Here is a 25,633-nt window from a genome sequence, read left to right as displayed (position 1 = left end):
TTGTTACTGTTACATTTCTGCGTTAAGCAAGCATTATGTATTCTTATGCGTCTTGTGTTTCAGTGTATATGATGAGTATATGTTTTCTAGTATCTATTGAATGCAGGTATGTTCTTCATGTCTAAACGCAGTTTGGCCTAGTGTTCTTGTAACTTCATGGTGAGTGCTTATCTGCTTTGTGTTTAATGCGATTACGTGTGTCCATTTCCGCAGTGACGTCACTTGCTTTCATCCTCGTTGGTTAGAGCATGTTCATGTCTGCTAGAGCTTGCAGACTTATCTCGTCTTTGATCGTTCCGGGGTAAGGCTGGTAGGGTTGTCTCAGTGAGTAGTGTTTCTCATACCTGCGGTATTTGCAGTGGATAGGGGACAGATACAATGAATGATGCGCTTCTTTCATTCCTACAGTACAGAGATGGGAGGGGCTGATGCTATGGATGACACATTCTTCTGTCTCTCCACAACCTGGATCACTTCCTTCTTGGCCTTCTTGGCCGACAGAACCATGACAGTTTTAGGAGAAAATACCTCGGCTCCCCGTCTCCAGTCACCTGCGGAATGCCCCAAGGCTCATGCATATCCCCAACCCTCTACAACGTTTCCACTGAACCTTTATTTGAGCTCCTGGATGGCCTGGGCATCTGCAACACCAACTACGCAGATGACACAGATCCTCCTCCCGCTAACTGAAAACTACACTGCTGACTCTGCCACTCTGCACACAGTGTACCAAACTGTCAAGGCCTGGATGGCCTCTCATCACCTCTGCCTCAATGATGAAAAACAGAAATTCTCCTAGTCGGCCCTCAAGCCTTACTCAGCAAGCTAGACCACCAGGGTTACAGTGCCTACACCACTGATGGCATCACAATATCAGTCTCCAGCATCGTGAAGACCTTGGGCGTTCTCCTAGATGCCACTTTGTCTCTAACACGGCAGGTCAATGCTAATGTATCCTCAGCTGCACACACAATGAAGCTAATTAATGCCATTAGACCATTCCTTTCTACCAACAGCTGCCTCACCATCGCCCGTGCGCTTATTGGCTCCAGACTTGATTACTGCAATGCCCTATTTCTGGCACTTCCACTTGCAACATCAACAAACTCATTCAGAACAATGCACTTCAAGCTGCACTAAACATTCCCAGGCGATAGTACATATTGAAACGTCTAGTGGCTCCCAATATGTGAGCGCATTACCTTCAAAACTCTATCCATCCCCCACAAATGCCTATCTAACTCTGTTCCTGTATACCTCTCTCAAAAACAGTAGACTGTTTCGGCAGTGGCGTCGCTAGGGGGAGGCGGATGGGGGTCCAGGGCCCCCCTGTGAAACCCTGTGCCCCCACATGTGCTCCCCCTACCTAAGACGAGCAGGGACCATGTTCTCCCCTTACTTTTGTCTGTGCCTCCTACTTTTGTCTTTGGCCCCCTCTGTGCCCCTCCTAAATTTGATTCCTGGCAACACAACTGCGTTTCTTTCCTCTTATGCTCACTGTCTTATCACCCCAAGATTCAGACTAACAAGAGCGGGCGGGACGTGCTGCCCGGTCATCATTGCAAAGACCTGGAACTCATTACCATTAGCACTGAGATTAACCCTGCAACCAGCACCTTGATGCCCATAGGTTTACAGTGCTCTACAAAAGTAAAAATAAATTAATATGATATTAGGAGAGGAAGTCCCTCTATCTTGGAACCTGCATGGTGATGGCTTGCCTCCCATTGCCCTGCGGATCGAGCTCTGTGGGCTCAGTCTCTCTCATCCCTATGGGCTTCAATAATTTGCGCTGCCTCCCTTGCTTGCCTCAGCTTTGCTTCCCTATCTCCTCCTTTGGTTTCCCCCCGGGTCGCTCTTGGCCCGGGTTTCAGTTTTTGCAGTCTGCCTCCCAGGAGCTCAGTTTGTTGCTCTCTCCTGTGTTGTGTGCAGCTGGAGCAAGGTGCAGGCACGGTCTTCTGGCTGCTGGATCCAGCTGGGCTCCTGACGGCAAATTGGTGGTGAGGGGTTGATTTTCCCTTTCTCCGCTCCGGTGGGTTCACTGCACTTTTGCTGCAGTAGAGGATCGATCCCCTGCTCTGCATCCTCACCCAGCCATGGATCATGGCAACTTTCCATCGCACAAAGGAATGGGCGCTCTCATGACCACAGTGTGCATAGCGGGGCCATCCCCCACAATGGCCCCCTATCCACCAAAATCCAAGACATGGATGCAATGGTTACTTTCCACTCACAATAACCACAGAAACAATTGTATATTTTTGGGAAACAAAACATCACATTTATTGGAGTCAAGCAAACAAATAGGGGTTATCCCAGGCACATAAGCAAAGCAATGTCCTTAGCAACTTCTAGATTTACCCAGGCTTACAACAAGATTTATTATCCACGGTTGACACGTGTCACTTCTGGTTTTGCAAATAAGCGGGCGCCGCCTCCGGTTAGCAACTAGCAAGCAGTAATAGAGCTGGGACCACTGCATTGAGTTGACGAGGAGTCATTTATTTTTAACACTGATTTCCCTTTTTGCATTATACATTCCCTTTACACATTTGTTGTATTAGAAAGAGGGCAGGCATTACGTATTTTAATATAGGCCATTTTATTTTGACTAAGGACTGACTAGTACTGTATTTTCATTTTGTTTGGCGGTCGAGAATGGTGTCCAGTCAAAGGGTCGAATACATTGATCCGAATTACAATAGTTTCGAGTCAAAAGGACCGGAAAAAAAAGGTTGAATGCCTTTTTTTAAATGTATTTTTATTTTTTGGTTTCCGTATATGAAAAAAAGGTGTTTTTTACACCAAAAACACAGGTTTGGGGGGGGGACACCCCAAAAAAAAAATAATAAACAACCTTCAACCTTTTTTTTCCGTCCTCTTGACTCGAAACTATTGCATTCGAATCAATTGCAGTCGACACTTTCACCTACAACCGTCGAGAATACTCCCATTTTAGTTATAGGGCAATATAGGAGTTTTCCACCCCTGTTTAAAACATAAATAATTAGAAACGTGCAGCTCTTGTGTCAGTGTCTACTTGAGATACCATGCCTCCCTCACAATATCTATTTCAATGCTCAAAAACGTTAACAGCTCTGTGGGGCCCTGCGTTTTTTTCCAGTGCCTGTGGGAGGCCCATTTTGGCCCTCAAGCTCTGAAAGGAAGACAGCGCATGAGCGCAGTCTGCCGACCCTTCCCCTGTCTATGAAAAGGAAATCATCTAAGTAATGGATGATGCTTCCCCGCTGTTCCTCCCTACGCGCAGCCCATTCCAAGAAAGTGCTGAAAGCTTCCAATAGAGCGCAAGACACTGAGCAGCCCATTGGCATACATTTGTCAATGTAAAACCTGTCCTCCCACTGAAATCCTAACAGATGGAAACGTCGGGGTGCACTGGCAGTAGCCGGAATGCAGATTCCATGGGCCTCACTACGAGTCAGGCGGAATGGGTTAACGGGTGCCGCAAATGGATGCGGACCCGTTAAATCCATTCCGCCTGATTACGAGGTCCCCTTGCGGGACCCGGTAAGGACGCCTGGTAAAACCAGGTGTTGTTACCGGGTCCCACGAGGGGACCAGGGAGCTAACAACGGGCCGGTCGTAATCGGCCCGTTATTAGCTCCCTGCACCCATTCCCATTGAGCCCTATGGGGGCTCGAATGGGGAAGGTCCGGGCCCGGGTTCCCTGAGGGAGGAATTACTGGGCCCTCCAAACTCGGAATGGCCCTGTAATTCCCCATTCAGGGAACCCGGACCCGGTTTTGGAGGCAGCAATGCCGCCAATAGCAGCCTGGCTACCGCCAAAGCCGTAATGAGGCCCCATGTCTACTTTGGCCAGGAGTGCCTCCTGCCCATGCTGGCCACCAAAACCATGGCCTGGTCAAAGAAGGCATAATGCACAGAGCAGTGCTCCGGGTCGAACCAGTCATTGACAGAGTCTCCTTTTGGGTATGACTCCTGGCTGCTGGAGAACGGAAGGGAGGTTTTTTGCACCCCTGATCGTCAGCGGTCCCCCAGAAGGGATCTGGAGCCCATCACTAAAGCCCTTAAATTATAAATCACACTATCTGCCCTTTGGAAACCCGGTTAAAAATTCATGCAGCACCAGTCCCTCAACTGGGGAGAGTCCCTTTTCCCCAGGTGGTTCGACTGAGAAGCTTTGTGTTGCCCTCTGCCCCTGAGTCTTAGGGCCTCATTATGAGTTAGGCGGAAATTCAGAGGTAACTCCTCCAAAAAATAGCCTTGAGGAATTACTGTTACTGCCACTTGGTCAGGCAGAATTTCCGCCTGATTACCAGTGGTGGCGGCGGTGTAATTCCCATTTATTTTGGGTCCATTGGACCCAATGGGGCTTTTTTTGCGGGAATTACTGTGGAGGTAATTCCGCCAATTCTGCTGATTTTTCAGTGTTGAGCGGGAAGATTTACCTCCAGGGTTTTTGCTGGAGGTAAATCCTCCATTCAAAACCAAAACTCATAATTATGCATAGTGGTAAAATTGGTGGTAAACTCGGTTTACCACTAAAGTCGTCATGAGGCCATTTGTCTGGCTTGGGGAGCGAGATCGATGTTGCGGGTTCTTGGCATGTTGGTATGCCACGTTATAAATATAAGTGTTACATTCGGCCTCATTACACGGTAGGTGGTAAGGGTTTACCGGTACCGGTACGGGTACTGGTAAACCCTTACCACCTTACTACGAGGTCCCATTGCGGGACCTGACCTTAACGGCTGGTGTAGACCAGCCGTTAAAGTTGGGACCCGCAAAGGGACCTTGGTGCTAATTACAGTACCGCAATTTGCGGTACAGTAATTAGCCCCTTCCCCATTCCCATTGAGCCCTATGGGGCAAAAATGGGAATGGGGAAGGGCCATGCAGAAAGGGGGAATTACCGCCCCGCCAACCTTGCAATATGGTGGTAATTCCCCTTTTCTCCATGGTGGTACCAGTATGGTACTGGCGGCAACCATGGTGCATTCCGTGAAATGAGGCCCATTATCTTTGTCAACCTTGGTGTGGGTCTCCTCTGCTAAACAGCGGGATAATTCACGGCCGCAGATTGTGGGAATTTTGGCGGGCTAAAAGGACGCTTGATGGTGCAGACCTGCAGATTTGATAGAGGTGTGAAGCGGGGTAGCGATGCCGCTACGGGATAGCAGGGCGCCTGTCTGTTGATTCTCCTCCGCTAGTTCAGAGCACAAGGCTACGTACCCGCCCTTCCTTCGCTCATTTCCTAACCCCCCAGGCTCCTCACCTGGCTGGGGCGGAGCTGGCGAAGGGCGGGGCTGGGAGTGGCTGGGAGGGGTCAGCAGACGAGTAGCTGGAAGCGGGGGGGCGGGCGGCCCGCCCGCTTCAGTGCAGAGTTATCCTTTGAGGAGAGAGAGAGAGCGCCCAATAATACCGAGGAAGCCGAGAGAGGACTTGTCTGTAGTTGGGGAGTCGGCGAGCGGCTGGAAGAGGAATCATCCCCCAGGAGAGAGGGCAGCGGCGGGAGCAAAGGCTCGGAGAAGCAGCGTTTACACTCCCAGTGGGCAGCGCACCTCTCCCGGCGGAGGCGCGGGCAGCGCTCGCAACGCAGCGGCCTCGGCAGACCGGCGCACCTGGACCGAGCCCCCATGGGCGGGCTGCCAGGGCCCCTTCTCTGGGGCAGTGGGCTCCTTCTCTGCCTCCTGCTGCAGGTAAGACTGATGGGGCGCCCTCTGCCCCCAAATCATTGCAGTTGCCCGAAGCACCCGCGCCTTGCCACCTCACGGCCTCTGCCTTCACCACACTGTGGGGTCTGGTGCTGTGTGCCCCCCTTTCTTACCCCTCGCTGGACCTAACGGCCCTGTCATTTCACACTATTCGAGGCGAACTTCATGCAAGTGTGCGAGAAGCGTCACTGGCTCGCCTCCCGTGCACCTTTGCTCGCAAACTGCGGCGATTCAGGAGACGAGCACCGCCCGTACATAGTGGGCTGCTCTTCATAGCTCTTACGTGGGTTTCTAGATTCCAATAATTTGTTAAATCTCTCCTGATGTCGCGCATCCCAAGCTGTCAAGAAGGGGCCTTGGACAGACACACTTTATAACCACCGATGGGTTTTCTTGGTTTCGTGGCCGTCTTCGCTCGTTTGGCAACGCTGAAGCGTATTGCGGGGGCTGAAAAACTGTTAATGTGCTGCGACCTTTAACAGGGATCACGCAAATCGGGAGGGGCTCGTCCCTCACAGGCCCGTAATGCCATATCCTACACTTTAACAAAAACAATGTTTGAAAGAATAATTAAAAGGCAGCAAGGGTGCTTAATACAATGCCATATACTTGTTTTTATGGGTACTTTCCTTATGTTGCTTCATGTTAACGAGTTATTTCATATCTCAAACGCAAAATCACACGGTTTTAATTGAGGTACATATTTCACTCCTCGAGTAAAGTACGGAGCCCACGTCCGTGCCTACCTCGGAAGTTGTGATCATTCTATGTATTCGTTCCGAGCCCCCTCGGAATCTGTAAATTAGGACACGTCAAATATTACATTTTTATTTCGTAGTAATCGTATGCTGTAGCCGGGGACTTGTTAAGCAACATTTGTTCAACTTTGGAGGATTCAAATATGACATGGAACACGTTTGTCCTCTTGCAAGACATTATTTAGGTCGATGCTAAACAAACAAGAAGCACGGGGCTGGGCAAGACCTTCCAGGTTCAGCGACTGCTGGTGGAATGCCCCAGTGCTTTCAGAGTGGCCCCAGGATCGAACCTTTTCAAGGAGGCATTTTAACTCCTTCCAGTTTTTGTAGGGATTGGGGCCAACCAATCGCGTGCATGCATGAGCCCACCAAAATTGACCAGTTGGGTTAGCTGGGTCTAGTCACAAGTCGGGTGACCTGCTTCGTTCCCACACTTTCCTGGGGTGGTTCTCCCGATCCATAGTAGACTAGAGTGTAGAGTAAGTGGTCAGGCATGCCAAGATATTTGTATAATCCTGATTGAATTATTTTTACCAATGGGTGTAGTGTGCACCGTCCCATGTTGCGTAGGTAAAATAAGTCAAGGGTATGCTTGTGTGCAGTTGGCCTGTAGTGCTCATGATCACCTGAGAATTGGTGGTGCTGGGGCCACATTTCACGCACGATCCAAAGGGATCAAAATAAGGATTGGATGACTAGCCCCTTGATATCCAGGATAGCTCTGTAAGCAGGAGCTTCCTCTTTGTGTGGTGCCAAATGCAGTTGTTGCCATCAAGCTAACCATGCTACGATCTAGTCATGGATAGGACTAGGATAATTTTGGGCTATAAACTTAGACTGTTTGTCCGACCCCGCTCTACGTCGGTAGCCTGATTCCCTATTGGCGAGAATCCATCTTATGACACTGTGTATATCGCAAATGAATTATTGAAATTAAGGCCCAGGCTACTTTACGAAGCAGCTACCACAACTGAACAGACCTGAATCCCATTTTAGCACAAATTGCTAGCAAAAGTGGCGCTTCAAGTACACACTGAAGGCAAATGGTATTGATCCAAGCCTCCCTGCACGTAGAGCAATCTAACATGTGATTTGGAATGCTAGAACCCTGCAGGGGGTACCATAGCAGATCATTGTCGGGTACAATATGAACTAGGCTCCGCTAACACGGTCAGTTTCCTGAACTTCCCCTCCCTATATGAAGATTTTCTCTCTGTATTGGGTTCTGAAAACGAGCGTTAATGGGACTTTGGTAGTGGAAGTCATCTTATCCTTTCCTAATCCGGGATGGAGCTGTGGAGGCCTTCACTCTCCCATCTGGCGTGAACTTCCGTGTTGGCGGTAACTGGGTGGAGAAGTGTAATATCCAAATTCACAAGGCTTGCTTCAGGGCCAGCGTCCTAACCATACACCACTGTTTGATGCTGGCCTACCTAGCACAAGCAATGGTGGGTAAAACTGTTGCTTTAACAAATATTCCCCACCCCCTGATTTTGACGATTGGCCATTTGGCTACGTGGTTCAAACAAATCCATGAGCGTTAATTCTTACTGCATTGCTTTGAATCCTGCATGAAAAAGATGTATGGTTTGGTTAGTCGAAATAGGCAGGCGGTGTTGGATTGTTCCATAAAATGTATTGCATAGTTCTGTTTTTGAAAGGGAGGCTTGCTAGTCGGCCACCCCCTTTATACGTTTTCCATGCCGATATTACAGTGCACCTGTGTGCCTTTCATGAGACGGTCTACTGGTGCCCTCAGCAACAGCCCTACAGCGCCACAGGGCAAATAAGTCATATAGTCCTGACTGCTCCTGGAACGCATGTCATGCAGGCAGAGGTGGCTTTTTAACCGTCTGCACCTCTTGTTTCCAAACGTAATTTACCATAGTCAGTCTGGTGGTATGTACATCTTTAAATATAAGCCATGTTAGATTAGGGTATGGTAGCTACTAAGAGCACACAATTCTATGGCCACATCAATTTGCTATCGCACATTTTTCAGCTCTGTGAGCAGACCCCAACTATGAAAGAACTTGTGTGTATTGGTGTCTGGTCTGACTGTCTCCATGGCTGCTATATGGAGCAATGGCCAGGATACATCAAATCTTCCTCTCGGGGCACAGAAAACCTCACCATTACAGGTCTAATGGACAAAGTCACTGCTGACGTGGAGAAGCAATGCTCAGACCGGGGTGCTTTAAAGTGTGTCTCATGTTCAAGTTAGAATTTCAGTGCGCTGTGTACTTGCGTCTGCTTGCCCCCGGGGTAGGTCCTGTCTATTAGCGGATGCCCAACACCCAGGAACTGGTAAAACTCCTGCTCATCAAATCTTTCGAGCCCTGGAATATAGGTCAAAGGGAGATGTGTGCTGAGAGGACTTCCACCATCTTGTTTTTTGTTGTTCTCCACCAGTCCCTTCCATTTCCTGCAGGCAAGACACTCTGGGTGTTAATTCAACGGCAAGGGTCAATTGTTACAGAATACAAGAGTGAGCCCTTTACAGCAATCTCCTGTGACCTGCGTTTTAGAAAAGGGGCACCCCCTCATTCTTGGATTCATCTTTGGACTCCTAAAAGGGCGAGAAGGATTTACTGGACCTACGTTGGGAGTATAGCAAGGAGGGCTCTGTTCTAGAACCATCCCAGTGGAACATTGGCAGTGAGCTGATGTTGTGTCTTTTTTCGTTTAGATGCATTGATAGCACTCCACGCACCTTGAGTCGCAACAGGGCCTGCAATGCTGCTTTTGCAACTCTTTGAACCTTCAAACCCCCTGCTGCATTTTAAGACATCCAGGTGCCTGCTCAACCCACTGAAGCCAACAGATTCATCGTCCTATAATGCTTTAGATGTTTTAATACGAAAGGTGCACGTTATTGTTGTAAATTGCTTCCCATGTGTGTGATTCCACGGTTATGGCAATTGCAGAGAATATGATTGGCAGTGTAATTTTCTGGCGCATAATGAGGCTTAAACTCCCCATCTAGTTTTCATACCGTATATCGGGTAACAGGATACATACTTGGGACTAAATTTTTTAATAGGTCTACAGGATAAACCGTCTGTTATGCGAAAGTTCCGTTTTTGGCTGTCTTTTGGCAAGGGGTTGGGTGGTTGTATACATGGTTGGGCCGCTGCCATGTGTTAGAGTGAGGGATTGGGACGCTTATAATGCCCACAATGGATCACGCCTTGGCGCTGATCATCACGGCAGAGGAGTAAGCTGCTGTTAATGCATGTTGTTGCCAGTGGTCGAAGTGTGCAAAAAGTAGTGGAGCTCTGTTCCCTACTGGCCTGCACCGCTCCCCACAGACTTCATAGCCGCGGTCCCTCCCATGCACAATAAAAATCCCAAAACACATGTGCCTGCTCTTTAAGGAAACGTCCTATGCAGTGCACTGAAAGTGAAAGTTTCAACTTCTTCCTACACTTTTATTTTAAAACGAAACCGTTCCGTAACGGTTTCGTTTTAAAATAGAAGTATAGGAACGGTAAAAGTTAATGAAAAGAAGCAGAGGAGCACCGTCCCGCCCACTTCGACCACTGGCTTGTTGCCCTGAAAACCGTGCAGAGAGCAGTGGGTTCTGATCTAAAATGCTCTGGTAGGAGGGTCAGGCGCGCGGCCCACTGCCTCCACAAGGGACACATCACGTCCTGGGAACATAGAATGTTTTTATTACCTCGAATGAGATTTTTGGTAAATGTACAGGTGCTTGGTCCCGAGGCATAGGGTCTTAAACAGTACCCTGGCCTTCACATGAGGCCAACGTAGTGCAATCTGACATGCATGGTCCAATTAATATAGATCTCTGGGCAGTCTGCAGCATTCTGTATAACCTTATTGATTAAAGTTCTGGGGAGACCCTCAAACATCGAGTTGCAGTAATCCTATAATCTTGATGACGTGAATGGATTTCAATTAATTTGCTGGCCCTGTAGGGGACTGTAGCTCCTGCCTTTTGCGCTTGCTCGGGAAGTGCCATGATGGCGGGAACCCAATGTGAGCTGGCAGTTGTGAGCCTGAAATGCAAATTGGGCGAGAGTGCCTTATTTTGCATGCGGTTTGTGATGGGCAAAAACGTATGTACTGGCCAGTCAATGTTGGAAACCATTCGAAAGCCTCGGTGGGAAATTCCTGATCTGCTAGCACCGTGCCTTTTTGAAGCGATGGTAGTCCTCAAGTTACACATGCCGTATCATATCAAGTGCCAAGTTTTGAATTTGGGCAGCATAGGGGTTTGAAAGCATGGAGTCCAAGATATTGTGTGTGCTCTGCGCACGTATACGCATACAAATCTGAACATGTAATTCAATGCAACTGAACGTGGACATCAAACTCTGAGCAAGTGACACCTGACCTGTTAGGATTTTATAATATAAAGTTTGGAGGGGCAGGCTGCCCCCTCCCCTTATTCCTATTGGCTGGAGGGGGTGCTTGGCCTCGCTCCTCCTCCTGATGTTCCAGTGGGCAAGTGCTACTTTTTGCCCGTCGGCAAGGAAAAGAGTTCATGGCTGCTTTGTAGTAGATGGTATCTTAAGCTTCAGTGTTTGCCAGTGGAGGGATTTAGTGGCCGTTTGAAAGGAATAGTGCTGCTTGGGGAAATAGTGTCTGCATTTTATTTTTTAAAACGAGGTATACTATTTTGTAGCTTGCTTTATTGGAGCGATTTGTTCTTCGAGTGAAGTGTGCTGTTGTCTCCACTTTTGAAGTGAATGGAGTATGGAACTGGTGGTACATGTTGGTTGGAATTAGGGACACTATTGTGAACCCATTAAAAACGGACATTGGCACTTATAGGTTCTTTACATGGGTGACTGTTTGGGGACGGGTACTAAGGTTCCTGTGCCGTTTTCGTTAGTGCTAAAAAGCTCACTAGTCAAGTGACTAGTCATTGCTTCCAGTAGTTGGGTGATTTATTTATTTTTTTGGTTGTGGGTGTTTCTTTTGTTAACACTGCAGATGTAGGGGCGCCTGTTGTAACTTAAGCCTCTCCTGGGCTTGTGGGAGACGTCAAGGAAATAAAGGTGCACACAGCCGTCCACTTCAAACCCCGGAACCGTCTTTAGATGGTCCAGAACAAGGCCATGTGGATAGCGTCTGGAGTGCCACTCTTCCCAAGGATAGCTGACCTTCACAGAGAATTGGGCATGGAGATCTTGGATGAACATCTAGCAAAGCAGAGCAACAACTTCTGCCAAGGACTGGATCAGAACCCGAACCCTCGGATCAGAAGACTCTCTGCCACCACTGCAAACCCTTTCGACCGCTAGCTACGGTCCATCAAGGCAAAGACTCTGTGAAACCAGCCCAACTACGATAAGTCCACACAGACCATGAAGAAACCCAACGACATCTACATAATCAACACAAGATGATTGAGCAATGAGGCTCAAACATCAGTATCTAATAATCACAGCCGATGGATAAATGTCAGCAAGAAGCCATTTCAAACCACGACTACTCTCAACCAGAGACATTGGAGTAATCCAACATCCCCCACTGACAGATCAAAACTGTCAACAGCCAAATTTCATGACACTTGCCTCCATACTTTATTGCGCTCTGTGCCACCGCAATACCGAGGCAGGGGGCCCTCTGCCTTCTTGGAGAGAGCCTCCCGCCAAAACAGCGCTGACTTTTGGTTTTCCGGTGGGAGGTAGCTGTAGTAAGACCAAATCTAGCAACACATAAAACCGTCATAAATAGATTTCTGGAATACAACACCACTTTATAAAAAGTGGCGAGGCTGCATTACCGTGTTGGCCAACAAGCAGTGGTGTTGGATATCCTGGGGCCCACCTTGTGCGCCCGCCCTCAGCCGTGCTGCGTCTTCCCAGGGATCTCGTGAAGGCTCTGGTGTGTTCTAAGCAAGATCAGCCTGGGGATCGTATCCCACTTTGATCAGATTAATATTTTTGAATACACACCGCACAATTTGGTTGGTGCTGAAAAAAACGTATACCGCCACACCAGCGGCTTAAACCGCAAATGGTTACATTCAGTATTCACTTGAGGAAAATATGAGAAGTGCGTGAGCAAGCCATTTGATTGGCAAGTGTAAACGCTGCGTGTCACTGCTCATATTTGTGCGAAGTAAGCATTGTTTGGTGAGAGCGCAGGTCAGGATAAAAACATTCTCAATGAAAGCTGCAACTGTCCAGTGCCGTCATAGTGTGTGACACGGTCGCATGCTTTTTAGCCAATTACAGTTTGCATAACGGCAAGGACGTCATTTCACCAAAATACCTGGGGTAGTGGATGTGACATCACACGACCCTTGACATCACGGGAAGTGATGTAACACAACCTTTCACCACTTGACAAAATAGGAAGTGGCATCACATAATATTGTTCCTAAGTACACTTTCGAAAAATATGGTTACAATATTGTTGTAATGTGAGATACATATGGTGATCCTATCTTGTATGAAATGTATCATTAATATCGGTGTATAGGCCGATATTAACAAATTACTGTGATTTCAAGCAGATGTCCAAGGCCAAATGATGTATTCTTATGAAGAACTTGGGTTTAAGCGCTTTGTATAGAACAAATATCCATACAATATCACCCAACCTGTGTTGGCACTCATTTATCAACCACAGAAGGATGAAAAGCTTAGTTGGCTTCGCCGGGATTCAAAACTGCAGATCAAACATTGCAGCAGCAAGCACTCAACCCCCTGAGATATCTTATTGGCTATAGCCAACTTAACTGCTCTAGTAAAATGAGCAAGTCAGAAAGCAAATTACACTCTCTAGTGGATATCACTGGTAACTGAGATTTAACAGCAGGCCAGTTAATCTACGGTCTGGTCAAAGTTGGCTAATTGGCAATCCAGCGTCGATCGATCAGGCTTCAAATGTTTGCAAAATCCATACCATTGGGAGGGCTCATAACTGTCTTAAAGAATTTGCAGTAGCGCAGGAAAAGGATCTATGTGATCACTACCACCCCCAGAATCCCGACAGCCAACATTTTGGGCCATTACCCATGAAAAGCAGCGCACGGACACAGCATCCGGTACTCTGGGCACTCATTACCTCCTACATGCAAACAAACATCCTGAACAGCATGCCATGGAGAAACAACAAAGCATTCATTGTGGCACAACGAAATCAAGGGCCACTTTATGTGCCATGGTCAAACGTACACACGCTTTTAGGCACAAGGAATCTGTCAAGTGACCGAGGACCCGGACATTACGATCTTGTGGTGATCGTAACAGGCAGTGGCAGAACAAAACATGCTATAACTGCAACTTGCGAAAAGCAAAAAAAGTAGTCCCAAATGGATGCTTATTCTACTCTAAATGCTTTTTGGACGTTTGCCTGCATTTTGCATTTTAGGTGTTTAATGTAAATCAGTGACTTACCCCCGAAGTGTGTCTGAAATAAACCTTAATGAGTTTAGCAATTGTATAGCATTCTAGAAAGACACCTTTTTATTCCTATTTCTTATTTAGGGTCACTGCTCAAAGTTACACTTGTGGAACCCCCTGTTTTTAAGATGCCTGAACAAGAATGCAGAAAGAGAGCCACATGGTACTGGCCACAGCACAAGATAATCACTATCAACAAAAAAAATTTAGGTGCTAAATTACTAAGTGAAAGGTTAAGCTACAAATCCCAGAATGCAAAGTGCATTAAAACCCGGGCTGGTTAAAGATGTAAACACGGCAGTAACAAAAGGGAGATTAGTGACTGCATGCGACAGCCACATATAAGTACAATGCAGCATATCATCCGGTATGTGTGCCATTCCGCCTTCGTTGGAGTGTACCTGGAGTATACCTGCAAGTACAGCCAGTGTAGGTTGTTGGGATGCGTCTGTTTAATCGTGCACAGGTGAGTTTGGGGTAGACTGGATAAGTATGTGGTGCGTTGCAGAGGCTGCTGGCGTGGCACCCCAGAGTTGATTGCTGGCGACGCCACTGCCAACAAGACCAGTATTGCAGGCTATGGAGTTGGCACTAAAGCTATTGGTTCTTTGTTAAAATGCTGCTTTAATGGGCACTCTTGTGAAGTCGGAGTCTGCAGGGGTTGTCTGTGGGTACAGAGCTCCAGACATTCCTGGCTGGTAAAGGCAGCCGGCAAAAAGTGCCTCAAACTACCTGCATAACCAGTTCTTGGCTCGGGTTCCCTTTGTTCTCAATTCATTTGGTGCGGCTTTTGTTGCAACTGTCCCCAGACCCCCCCCCCCCCCCCCCCCCCCGCCCCCCAAGTGAAGCAGTACTTCTGCTACTTCACATTCCTTTAATTCTCTGCTTCTGCTCATTCTTGCCTGAGGTTTAGCGTGTTGGAGGCCTTCTTTCCTCGAATGGTCCCATTTTTTTAAAAAAAATCGGTTGCGCCGAATCATGTGTGATCCCGTTCCTCGGGGGTGTTGCTAGGTCTGGAGACCACGCCTTTGCCGTGCCTCGATTATAATGGGCGTGGCAGTCAATGGAAGGCCCCGGGAGCGTCCGCCCGCGCCGCGTGTCTAGTCCCAGAAATGACCGTTTCCGGCGGCACGAGCTCTGGGATTTTGAACTCCCCTGCCTCTCGCACCGCGCGCGGTGCACCTGTGTTCGCACGTGCAAGCTAATTCACGGCCAGCCTTTAGGACCCCCTCGGCTTTCAATATTCGCGTATATCACGTGGACAACGTTTCCGCCTAATTGTATCTCGGCACTTTTTTTTTGGAAAGCTTAGGCCAAAGTCTGCAAGTTGGTATCGAGGCATGGTTTATTTTTGTATTTTTCTATCGATCTTTAGGGTGACTGTGCCTCTCCTGAAATGTGTGGCTTTTTTCCCCTTTAAATTCTTTGCCAATAATGTTGCCGTTTTTACCGTTCATATCGCACCCCGTTAGCTGCCTCTTTTCGTGGGGGTGCCCCAGGCGGTCTCCTTGTTTTGCTTTGCATGCCACTGAGGCATGCTGAGTGAGGAACTCTGCACTCATTGTTACCACATGACCGCATCGCCTTGAACAGAAGAGGGTGAGTTTTGACGAGTGTCTTGGGTGTTTTCTGGTGTGTGACTGACATGCTGCAGACACTACAACGAATGGCTTTATGCTGCGACGCAGCCCAATTAAAATATTGTTGCCAGACCAGAAGTTGTTATCCAATATTTATTGTACTGTGCCCAATCCCCACCATAGTCATCTCGGGCACCTGGCCTTGTCCAAAAGGTGGCATATTGACCCTACCTGGGTGTCAACAGACGCTAGTTTGTGGAAAGGAAGTTTTGGGGAGGAGGTGATGGGAGAGTGACAAAATTGCCCCCACCCCTCCTAGTAGGATAGCTGTCTCTGTCCTCCCTCTGTTTTCCCCCTCCCTTGCCTCGTCGTTCCTTGAAACACTTGTATAGGCGCGTTATATCTCATCAAAGAAAAACAGGATAAGCCGGAGGGGATATGGTAGGAATGAGTGTTTCTCAAATGTGATCGGTTATTTGTAAGCATGAGTGCGGGACTCTGGAGAAAACAGCTTGGTTAAGAGCAGAGTTTTATTGTGATGGCAATATCTCGAACCAGAAGCGTGGTACTAGATGTTGTCGATTGTGGGCCCGGGTAGTGTGGGGCACAAAACCATCCCTAGTTCATGGGGGGAGTACTGGGGTTGGCAAGCCAGTTGACCAATTGTCGGCACCAAGAGTTTGGCATGTTTCTATGTATGCCTGTGGAGAACATGGGATAAGTGGTAGAGGAGACCGGATTGTCTTGTGTCCAGTAATATTAGGTTCAGTAAGCTGGTAGGTAGGTTTGTGGGCAACTTGATAAAATAATATTCATAATGTCCTTAACGGAACCTTTACAGCCTCTTGCAGGGTAAAATCCAACACACACTAGATGCCCAACTGCATCCCACCACACATCAGACAGAACTGCAAGGCATGTTGCCTTCTCATTAACATGCAATCTGTTTTTAAATGACAAACATGCATGTTAACTACTCCTAGGGCAGCAAGCATGTATTATTTATTCTACCCAATTTGGTCAAGCTCACCAGCAAGAGAAGAATAACTCTCATAAACAGGATTCCTTTGACAAGATTACTTCCACCAGCATCCTGATTAAGGATGCTACCTGCCTGGTTACCACGAGGTTTTCATACTTGACCAAGGCCGAGGCTTGTGCTTAAGGACACACATTCTGTCTTTGGCTCAGTAGGGGTCAGGCTTTTGAGCCTTCCAGTGTCCTGGTGAGTCTGGGAATGTTGAAGCTGCACAAGAATAGAACAGACACAGCCATTCCACATACAGCCCCTCTCAAATCTTGTTGGGGCCTTATGGGAAGTATGTCAGAAATTAGTTTTCCATGTTTGCAAATCTATTCTGGGGAAATTGAGCAACTCCCCACCCCCCCTCTTTTATTTCAGCTCTGCCACCAAGGATATTCTACTTGACCAAACCCTAGGCCTATGCTTAAGGACACAGACTGCCTTTGCCTCAGGAAAAGTCAGCCTTGTGAGCCTATTCATCAGGAAACCTTGCACAAGAAAACCCAGCAGGCACATTCTTTCATTTACTCCCAATGCCACAAACGTCCCGGTTCTATAGATTTGGGGGTGTGTGTGTGTGTGGGGGGGGGGGGGAGCTGGAAGGAAATCTGAGCACGTTTACCCAGGGGTGGGATTTCGATTACTGTTGCAATCCCCGGTCTGGGTTTCTACGATGTTAGGACCTGTTATGGGAATGGCTCTACTGGTGTGTGAGGCAGGGATCCTTGGTCTGATTATTTATGGGAGTTAATGTACATAATGCAGCGTGTACATCTTTTCGCCTGGGCTGCAGTTACTGTGTCCTGTTTATTGATGGCATCATGCAACTTTTGGGTAATAATGGTCTGGAGTCTGGGCAACATATTGGATTTCTAGGTCTACTTTCTGTTCTTGTTTTTTCGTTTTTATTTGGGTGTTTAGGGGGTGCTGCCTTATGGCTGCTTCAAAGCGCCTTAACACGAGGCATTTCAGGCAAAACCTAAAATGAAACCTCACAAGATAGCCTGACATAACATGACCTAACCAGCTGAGGACACAGACTTCCTATCACCCTCTCCCAAGTGCGAAGAAGTACATGAAGCTGCAAGTTAAAAATAACAGCCACACTCATTTCCTTGCACTTAGCTTTGAGATCAAAAACACACGGATCCCAACAGAGAACATTATACATGTTTCTACAGCTTGAAACATAACTGGGCGTAGCTTTATTTCACCGAGCATTGTAGCAGACCTAACTGAGAGTAGCACTTCCGAAAAGGGTCTGGCATAGACCGTAGAGCCTAGTTCAGGCACAAAGCATAATGTGCCATTGCCAGGCATCCCAAACTAATAATGAGCCCTCACTGCTGCTTCCTTGTTCTAGGAATGCGTGTTCTGTCAGGCCCAAGTGGTGGTCTGTATGCAGGTGAAACGCTGAGGCGAGGGACTTGTTCTGCCTGGCTGGTAGCTTGGAATTTTGGCTCTGTATTCAGTGTTTTCAGACAGTAACCGTTCTCAAATTTCCCTTTTTACCAGGTGCTTTGGTCTCCTAATCCACTGCTTCTCAAATTCCCGACCTGGCTCTCTCCCACACACACTATTGGGGGTGGGGAGGGAGGGTGTCCATCTGTGGGCTCTCCCACTCGCTTCTGTCTGGACTTTTGTCAACTCCTCTGGCTCTGCTCTCAGCTGAGAATGTCCCTTACTGGAACCCACAGCTCGGTTAGAGCGGTTCCTTTTAGTCCAGTCCTTGTTTTCGCTGGTCATTCATTCTCTTGCCCTTTACCCGGACTAATCATTTTGTGATGACTAGTTCTGAGAGGCATTCAGCGGGCACTCCTGGGCAAGCTGCTCTTATCTGCTTTCTTAACGCCCATGGTTTGTCCAGTGGCAAAATCTGATTCCCTCGCCACTCGTGGTGCTTTTTTCGCAGCCTATGCACTGTGCAGTTTTACCACTAAAGCAGTCAGACTAGCATGCACACCTCCTCTCTGCATTTTTGAGCCGACTGTGGTCAAGACAGTCCAAATGCCATTTTAGGGTGATTGAAGCCCCCCCCTCTGCTATTACCCCAAATGGAGGCGGCATTGAGTGTAAATTGTGCAGCCTGAAGGAAGTCTTTTTAAAGAAATTAATTCTAGTAGTCCTTCATTTGTCTTCGTAGGCACTGAGCATAGTTGTTTTGTTCGTGACCCGTTATTTAGAATAGTTTCCGAAGTCATTCAGTAGTCTCTGATCAGGAAAAACATTTTAGGATCCCACCAGTGGACGCTCTTCCACTGCCTTTTAGCATTATACTTTGAGCTGTTGCCGCAGAGGTTTAAGACACTAATCGCAAAAGATTGCAATTTTCATTAAACACTTGTGGGGAGGGTTCTAGATTTTTGTTGCGATTGACTAAGGTTACAGCAAAGGGCAGGAATATCCTTTAGGCCACAAGTCGGCTATCTGTGGGTTGTGGCTGCATGCTTTGGCGATAGAGATTTTGTGCCAGGGTTGTCTGCAGTCGACCATGATTGAAGTAAATGGCCCGTTCAGTACTTTCTGTTGGTTTGTTTGCCCATTTCAAGATGGCTTCTGTAGCAAATGCTTGGTGCAACAAGGACTGTTGTAAGGAACTCTGAAACTGTCAAAGAAAATGTAGTCTTCTAAAAGTGAACTGAGAGAAGCCTTCTTGGCTGAGAGGGGCCACTTGTGCCTCCTGTTGGCTTGCACGTTTTGCTCGCTGGCATGATTAACGGGATGCCCCTGGAAGTGCGAGGTGTAAATGAATGCGTGTTCACGCAATTATAATAATTTCAAACTGCAAACCTAACCAAGGCTGCTTTTAATTGAATATAGAGATTGGCTTATCAGTGCTGAAGACCTGTGGTTTACATGGGAATTCTCTACATAATGCAGGCAGACGTGATTTTTATACATTAAAGACACAGATGCAAATCGCACATTTCTTCAACTTCTGTTTCAATAACGACATGCACACTTAAGGAGAAGTTGGAACCGTGGTCCATGTAAAGGACAATATCCAGAAGTTTAGTGCGTTTGCCACACCCCAAATGAATTCAGAGCTTTCAAAAGTTTAAGTAACAATTTGAGGTTTTATCACAAGTGTTATATGCCGATAGATACTCTGTATAGAGGAAAATACACTTGTGTATTACAAACCTGTAATTTGTTAAGTTATGTTACTTTGCATATGTTTCATTTTATCGAAAATCATGTGAAATGGTAGGGTACAACCATCTCATTTCAAGTACCGGTGCTTTTTGCCATGTTTTCACTTTTCTTTGACTAATGCTGTAATTAAAACTCAAAATGAACCTGCTAGAATATTTTGTTGATGTATTAACCTTTTGAAAGCCCAACTGCTGTCTGGGAATGTACATCAAAGGACATGTACAATATGGGATCTATTGTGCCTAACTGGTTCTGAGAGCTGTTGCATATATCAAACCCTGGGCCTCTCAAATCTATTAGCTGAAGTCGCAGGAAACCGTTTTTTGATCGTGAACAAGCAAAGTAAACCTGTCTTGACATATGTTATATATCGGAAGGAGTATGGTACTGGTGATCTCGGCAGTTCCATTTCCAGCCCAAAGTTGACATTTCTTCATTCCAAAACTGAAGAAAAAGTCCTTTGTTGTGTTTTAAACCCCTGAACACATCTTTTTGAAAGCAAGGTCCCGTCAACATATTACTGGTTGCTGTAGATGGTCTTTCAGACAATTTAAAATGTGCATAGGGCGGAATGGAATAATTTGGGATCTTGAGGTGTAATGCAAATCACTGAAAATATTTCCTACACCACGACTTTTCATACATTTAACTGTGCACTCTGGATCTACAGAAGCTGATATTGATTGGATCAATCTTGCCCGTTAACATCCAGAGTTGTGGCATGATGGAAATTGCCCTTTTACATTATGAGTGAGTTTTACCCCTGCCTTTGCAGTCATGTGTCTGGTGAAAACCATGCCTAGTCATAAGGCTGGGGAGGAGTCCAAGATGTAGATCTTGGCATGCACACAAAATTGAAGAATGGTTAACATGGCGAGATGAACATGGACAATGTTCTGGAGCTAGCTTGAGGAACAGGACCAAACCCACCCGGATAACTGGTACCAGCCCAGGTTGGAATTCCTGAGTGACTGGGTCGGTGCTGATTGTCCAGAACTAAAGTTGCATTTCAAAAGGAAGTAGATCCTTGAACTGCAAATTGTTCCTATGTTATGTATGGTAAATTCCTGGAAACAAAAAGGACTTGGAATCAAGGGGAATGCTTTATTTGACAAAGAACTAGGTGTAGTGTTAGAAAAATATCCCATATCTCCCATTTTATATCGAGGAGGGGGGGCAATGCGTTTTTGTATTGAGGCTTAATTTTAAACTGCATTTCGGTGCAATTTAACTGTATGCTGCTTTTGTAAAATTAAGCACCATTCAAGACAGAATATTTGTATCATGCCGGCACAGAATCACACCAGGCATGGTGTAGTCGTGACGCACTATTGTCTGTCGTATATCATGTGAGCAGATGTTGTGAGTTTAGACATAATTGATGTCCGGAAAAACAGAAATTTGAATCATTCTCAATGGTAAGTGTTAAAACCCTGCAGCCCCTTATCTTTACATGCACTGACCTCAGTGTAATGTGAAGGGGCAGGCGTATTTTAACATGACATCTGTTGGGAGGATAATACAAATCCACTCACATATAGCTTGAAAGCTGCATACACAAATTCCAAGAAGGCTGTGCATTCACATGTTCCAAGAAGAACGCACAATCTTTTTTAACCGGGAGACATGAAAGTTTGCCACCCTCGCTGAACCTATAAATGGATCCAATAAATATTTCTACACTGAGAAGGGGGTGTGGCATGACAACAGAAAGTGAGCCCAGCCTGGAAGCTGCTTGCTCCCCTCTGACCACTTGAAATTATCCCGTTTGCAGGGAATTGGGGGTGGTGGTTGGAGTGGACAAGATAGTGTACCAGTGGGCTAAATATTGCCTTCTCTGGCAGCAACCCTGAAATGAGCTGTGAAATGGAAGGTGATGGCTATGGTAGGCTTGGAGGACCATTGTTCATGTTCTAATATACTTTGCATCTAACAACTGTATGTCCCAAGTGAGACTGAACAGTGGCAGTGCTGCAGTTATTTGCTTTGCTTTAAGCCATGTACATAAAGTGCATGTTTGTGATGAGTTCTTTTGAAAGTTGAGCAACAGTCCAAAGCAGAAAGCTGCAAAGTAGCCTGGCAGGTTAAGTGGCTGTTGCTGGGGGAAGTATGTTCATGGCTACATATTCTAATGCACCATTTTGACTAGAGGAGGGACAAAGCTCTCGTGCTTGCTTGCTTTTATTAAATGCCGGGGCCTTGTTGACCCATAGTAAAGGGGGGAGAAATGTCTGCATCCATAAGTGCTAAATCGGAAGAAAATGCGGTTACCGCAGCTGGGGAGGAATCGTAATGGTGTGATTTTAGCAGGCTTAGATTGTGGGCAGCACCTTGGGTGCAGTCATGCAAATTTTACTATTATGCCTTTTTTATTTTGTAGATAAGAACATTTTCATCGGGTTGACATATCTGTCTAATCCTAATGCTTAAATATCTTAATTTATTGTCTGCTCTAAGCACATCGTCCAAAAAGTTAATTCCTGCACATGTGCGTCTACTCTAGGCTCAACCATTCATCGGGGGACAAAGAGAAGGCATCTTCAAAATACTTGCCCCAGTACATTGATTTTATTGTGCGGGGGGCGGGTATCATGAGTTTTGCAGGTATATATTGTGGGCTTTGTTAAAGTGTAGGGAATTCTGACTTTTTTTGTGTGTGAAGCTGTGTGGTGGGTGGATTAGAGCTACAGGTGCAGGCAGTCCCCAAGAAAGGCCTCTTGATTTTTCTTTTTTAGTGGAGAGTGGGCTACAGGGGCAGGCAGCCCATTGATGGTACTTTAACAGTTGTAGTGATGATGTCTCTTGTTGGCACCGGCATCCTGTAAAGCTGGGGTGTAAAACTTGTAATTGGCAAGCGGTCAAGCATGAAGTTGCTTGCCCCCTCAATTCTCCACATTCAGTTTCTTATTCCTCGGGAGTCTATTATAATTTGATATTTCTCTAGCGTTTTTACATGGTACATTTACATACGTTAACCAATTGAAATTGGTACGTACTTTATCGACCTCGGAAGGATGAAAGGTTGAGCCAACCTTGCCGGGATTTGAACCTGCAGATCACGGCAACAAGCACCTAACTTGCTGAGCCATCTTACTAGATCTTACCTATCGCCAATGGATAGTGGGAGTCCACATTCTGAGCTCTGATGGGAGCGTGTTGGAAACCTTCTCCCATATACACTACCTTTAAACACCTCTGGTGCCCCTTAAGTATTACCCAGAGGAGGCTCAAGTTTATCTGTTGCAGTGAAAGTTTCCCAAACCCCAGTCTAATCCGCTCCACTGCCTGCACTCGCCACGACCTATTGGTGGAAGAGTCACAAGACTCAGAACACCAACCGGACTAGGTGATGAAGCCAGCTTGATTGCTCCCTTTTCCCTGAGACCGCAGAGCGTGCTGCACCAGGAGAACAGCGTGGCTAAGCATACTCTACTTTGCCTTTGCCTGCTTGGGCTTTAAACGGCAGAAAACACTCAACACTCCCCCGTATTGTAGACCCTACCAGCCACATCAGCTCAAACTCCTTCCCTTGCCCCACACATTCTCCAACTCTGCATCTGCCCTCCGCCGCCCCCCTTGCTCCCCTGCCTCGGGACAACCGCTTACCTGTGGGGGCAGCTATCCTCCACACCAAGCTCCCACCCAATGCCCTGCCCCCCAACTCTGCAAGCCACACCATCAATTAACCTTCCGACCGCTCCACTGACGCCTCTCCTACTCCAGCAATGCACCCCAACCTCTTCCCTCTGACTCCCCCCATCTCCACACAACTCCCATCCTAACCCTGCAAGCCACAAACAATAAATAAGCCTCCTGATGCGTTCTCATCAATCCCAGAACTGCATAAGTGCTAATCGTACATCTAATCGTAAAATAATGCCCTGACATCCTCTTAACCACAGAAGCCCGTTTCTCCTAAGATGTCATTCCGATTGCAGATGAAGCCTTCCCACTGTGCTAGAAGGCAATTTTTCTAAAATGGGGCCAACGGAGCAGGTGGCATTGCCATCCTCCACAAAGCCTCTTGACAACCTTCTCACTAAACCAGACTGCGAACCTCTCTCTTGGTCCAATTCTGTCTCTGCTCATCATCTACACAAGAGCCTCCTGCTTTTACTTTGATTTCTGGCTCATGGAATCACTTGACTCCCTCTAGCCTGTCGGACCCTTCTCGAGCAGAAAATGCCACTTGCCCAGATGGTGCACCTCAGCCCTCAAACTGAGCACCGTGAGTGTATATGGCGTTCATACCCACTTACACCGAACAGACTAACCTCTGCCTCCCAGCTCCAGCTCAGACAGAAGTCCACAAAGCCCAAAAATCCTATTACATTAACAGAATCTCCAAAGCCACAGAACCAACCAGGGAACGCCCATGCATGCTCCACCAACTCACCCCACCACACACAATGCCTTTGGGAGACTCTCTCTGATCACTTCCACAAAGCCCTAGAGCAGACTTCTTCAAACTGTAGGGCATGGCCGCATCCCCGGGCAGGGGCTGGGGGGCGCAAGAAATATTTTTTTCTTTTTTTAGATGCGCGGAAACAGACAGGGGCGGCTCACATGGTCAGAAAGCAGCATAAAACTTGTCTCGGACACCAATTAAAAAGTGGGCCACAGTGGCAAATGGACATTCATTCCCTTAGTCACAAACTTTGAATAATACCCATGGTGGTGTTTGTTAAAATGTAAGCAAATTGTGATTTATTCAGCAACAATGGTCAAAACTACTAGCTGCATAGTGAAGTAACTTGTCAAATTGGCCAAAGAAGTTGCCCATTTTGACTGGCCCACGCTAGCATTGTTGCATTTTCGGTGTGGGCATTGCCGTATATGGATGGTAAAGGAGGGTTGTACAACAAATGCCTTTGTTGCACAATCCCCCTACCCACCTGCCAAAATCGGATCTCCTTCTGAGACACTGTGGAGCCCAGGGGAAAGAGATTGTGTTTTATTTTTTTACTGGCTATCGTAGACGTAGTCACAAATGCCATGCTTTCCCCCTTCGCCCCCAGCGCCTTGCATACACTATTGTGTTGGGCACTGTGGGATCCAGGGGACAGGGATGGTATCTTTTTACTGGACTTCTATCATAGATGTCCAGTAAAAAATATCATGCCTGACCTCCCCAAACGCACCTCCTCCTGTGCCAATTGCACACTGTTTGGCTTTTTACTTATTTATTATTATTATTTTTAATAGTATGCTCTAAAATGCAACATTTTAACCCGTTATATTAAAAGGAAAAATGCACGGCAGGTCAATCTAAAAAGACACTGATTTGGATGGATGTGCTGCCCGAATCCTGCTCGGCCTCTCCGTAGCATTCGATACCATAGACCACTCCATCCTAACCGAGAGACCTACTCTAGGCATCGGAAATATACCTCTGAAATGGATAACCTCCTTACTCTCCAACAGATCACAAATAGTTTATTTGCCTCTGGTCTCGTTGATACCCCTGCTAGATCCCCATGGGGTACAACAGGGTGCTTCTATCGCCCCTCTCCTCTTTAACCTCTACCTCAGCCCGCTGCTTTTTCTCATTTGAGCTCATGGTTTATCTTGCTACAACTACGCTGACGCTCAACTCTTCAAAATCTCAAATAGCCCCCCCCCCCCCCCTTACTCCCCACCTTGCCTCTAAGAGATTGAACGCTGGATAATGGCCAATCCGCTTCTGCTCAACCCAGGCAAAACCGAGATCATACCACGTGGGAAAACCTCCCCTAGCCACCATTCCCAACACATTATGCACTCAGACCAGACTGTCACATCATGTGGGTGGGGGCGAAAAGTGGCCGCCACATACATATTTTTTGCCACGTTTTTCCTTTCACACAGTCGCAGCTATTTTTACAATCCTCTTTTCATGCCTAGACTGCCAACTATCCTTGGGAGATCCCACCTCACAGCTGAGGAAATTCTGATTGCAAAATAATGCTGCTTGACTTGTCCTAGAGAACACATTTCTTCTGCCCTCGTAGTCTTCCCCCGCCCCCCCAACCCCCCACTGGCTTCAGGTTGTTCAGCG

At 47.0% G+C, this 25,633-nt stretch overlaps 1 protein-coding gene across 1 annotated transcript in view; it reads left to right on the top strand.

Moving 5' to 3' along the window:
• The first annotated feature begins 5,313 nt into the window (after positions 1–5,313).
• The window catches only part of LOC138524981 (B-cadherin-like), a 247,145-nt gene continuing 226,825 nt past the window's right edge, over positions 5,314–25,633 (top strand). Inside the window, exon 1 of the mRNA XM_069635550.1 lies at positions 5,314–5,681. Within this exon, the coding sequence (XP_069491651.1) occupies positions 5,619–5,681 (63 nt within the window). The 5' untranslated portion in view covers positions 5,314–5,618. The remainder of the gene's footprint in view (positions 5,682–25,633) is intronic.

The sequence above is a fragment of the Ambystoma mexicanum genome, chromosome 1q, assembly GCF_040938575.1.
Source record: "Ambystoma mexicanum isolate Mex_15411 chromosome 1q, UKY_AmexF1_1, whole genome shotgun sequence".
Classification (NCBI taxonomy): Eukaryota; Metazoa; Chordata; class Amphibia; order Caudata; family Ambystomatidae; genus Ambystoma; species Ambystoma mexicanum.
The sequence above is the reverse complement of the archived record's forward strand: the minus strand, read 5'-3'. Positions and strand labels throughout refer to the sequence as shown.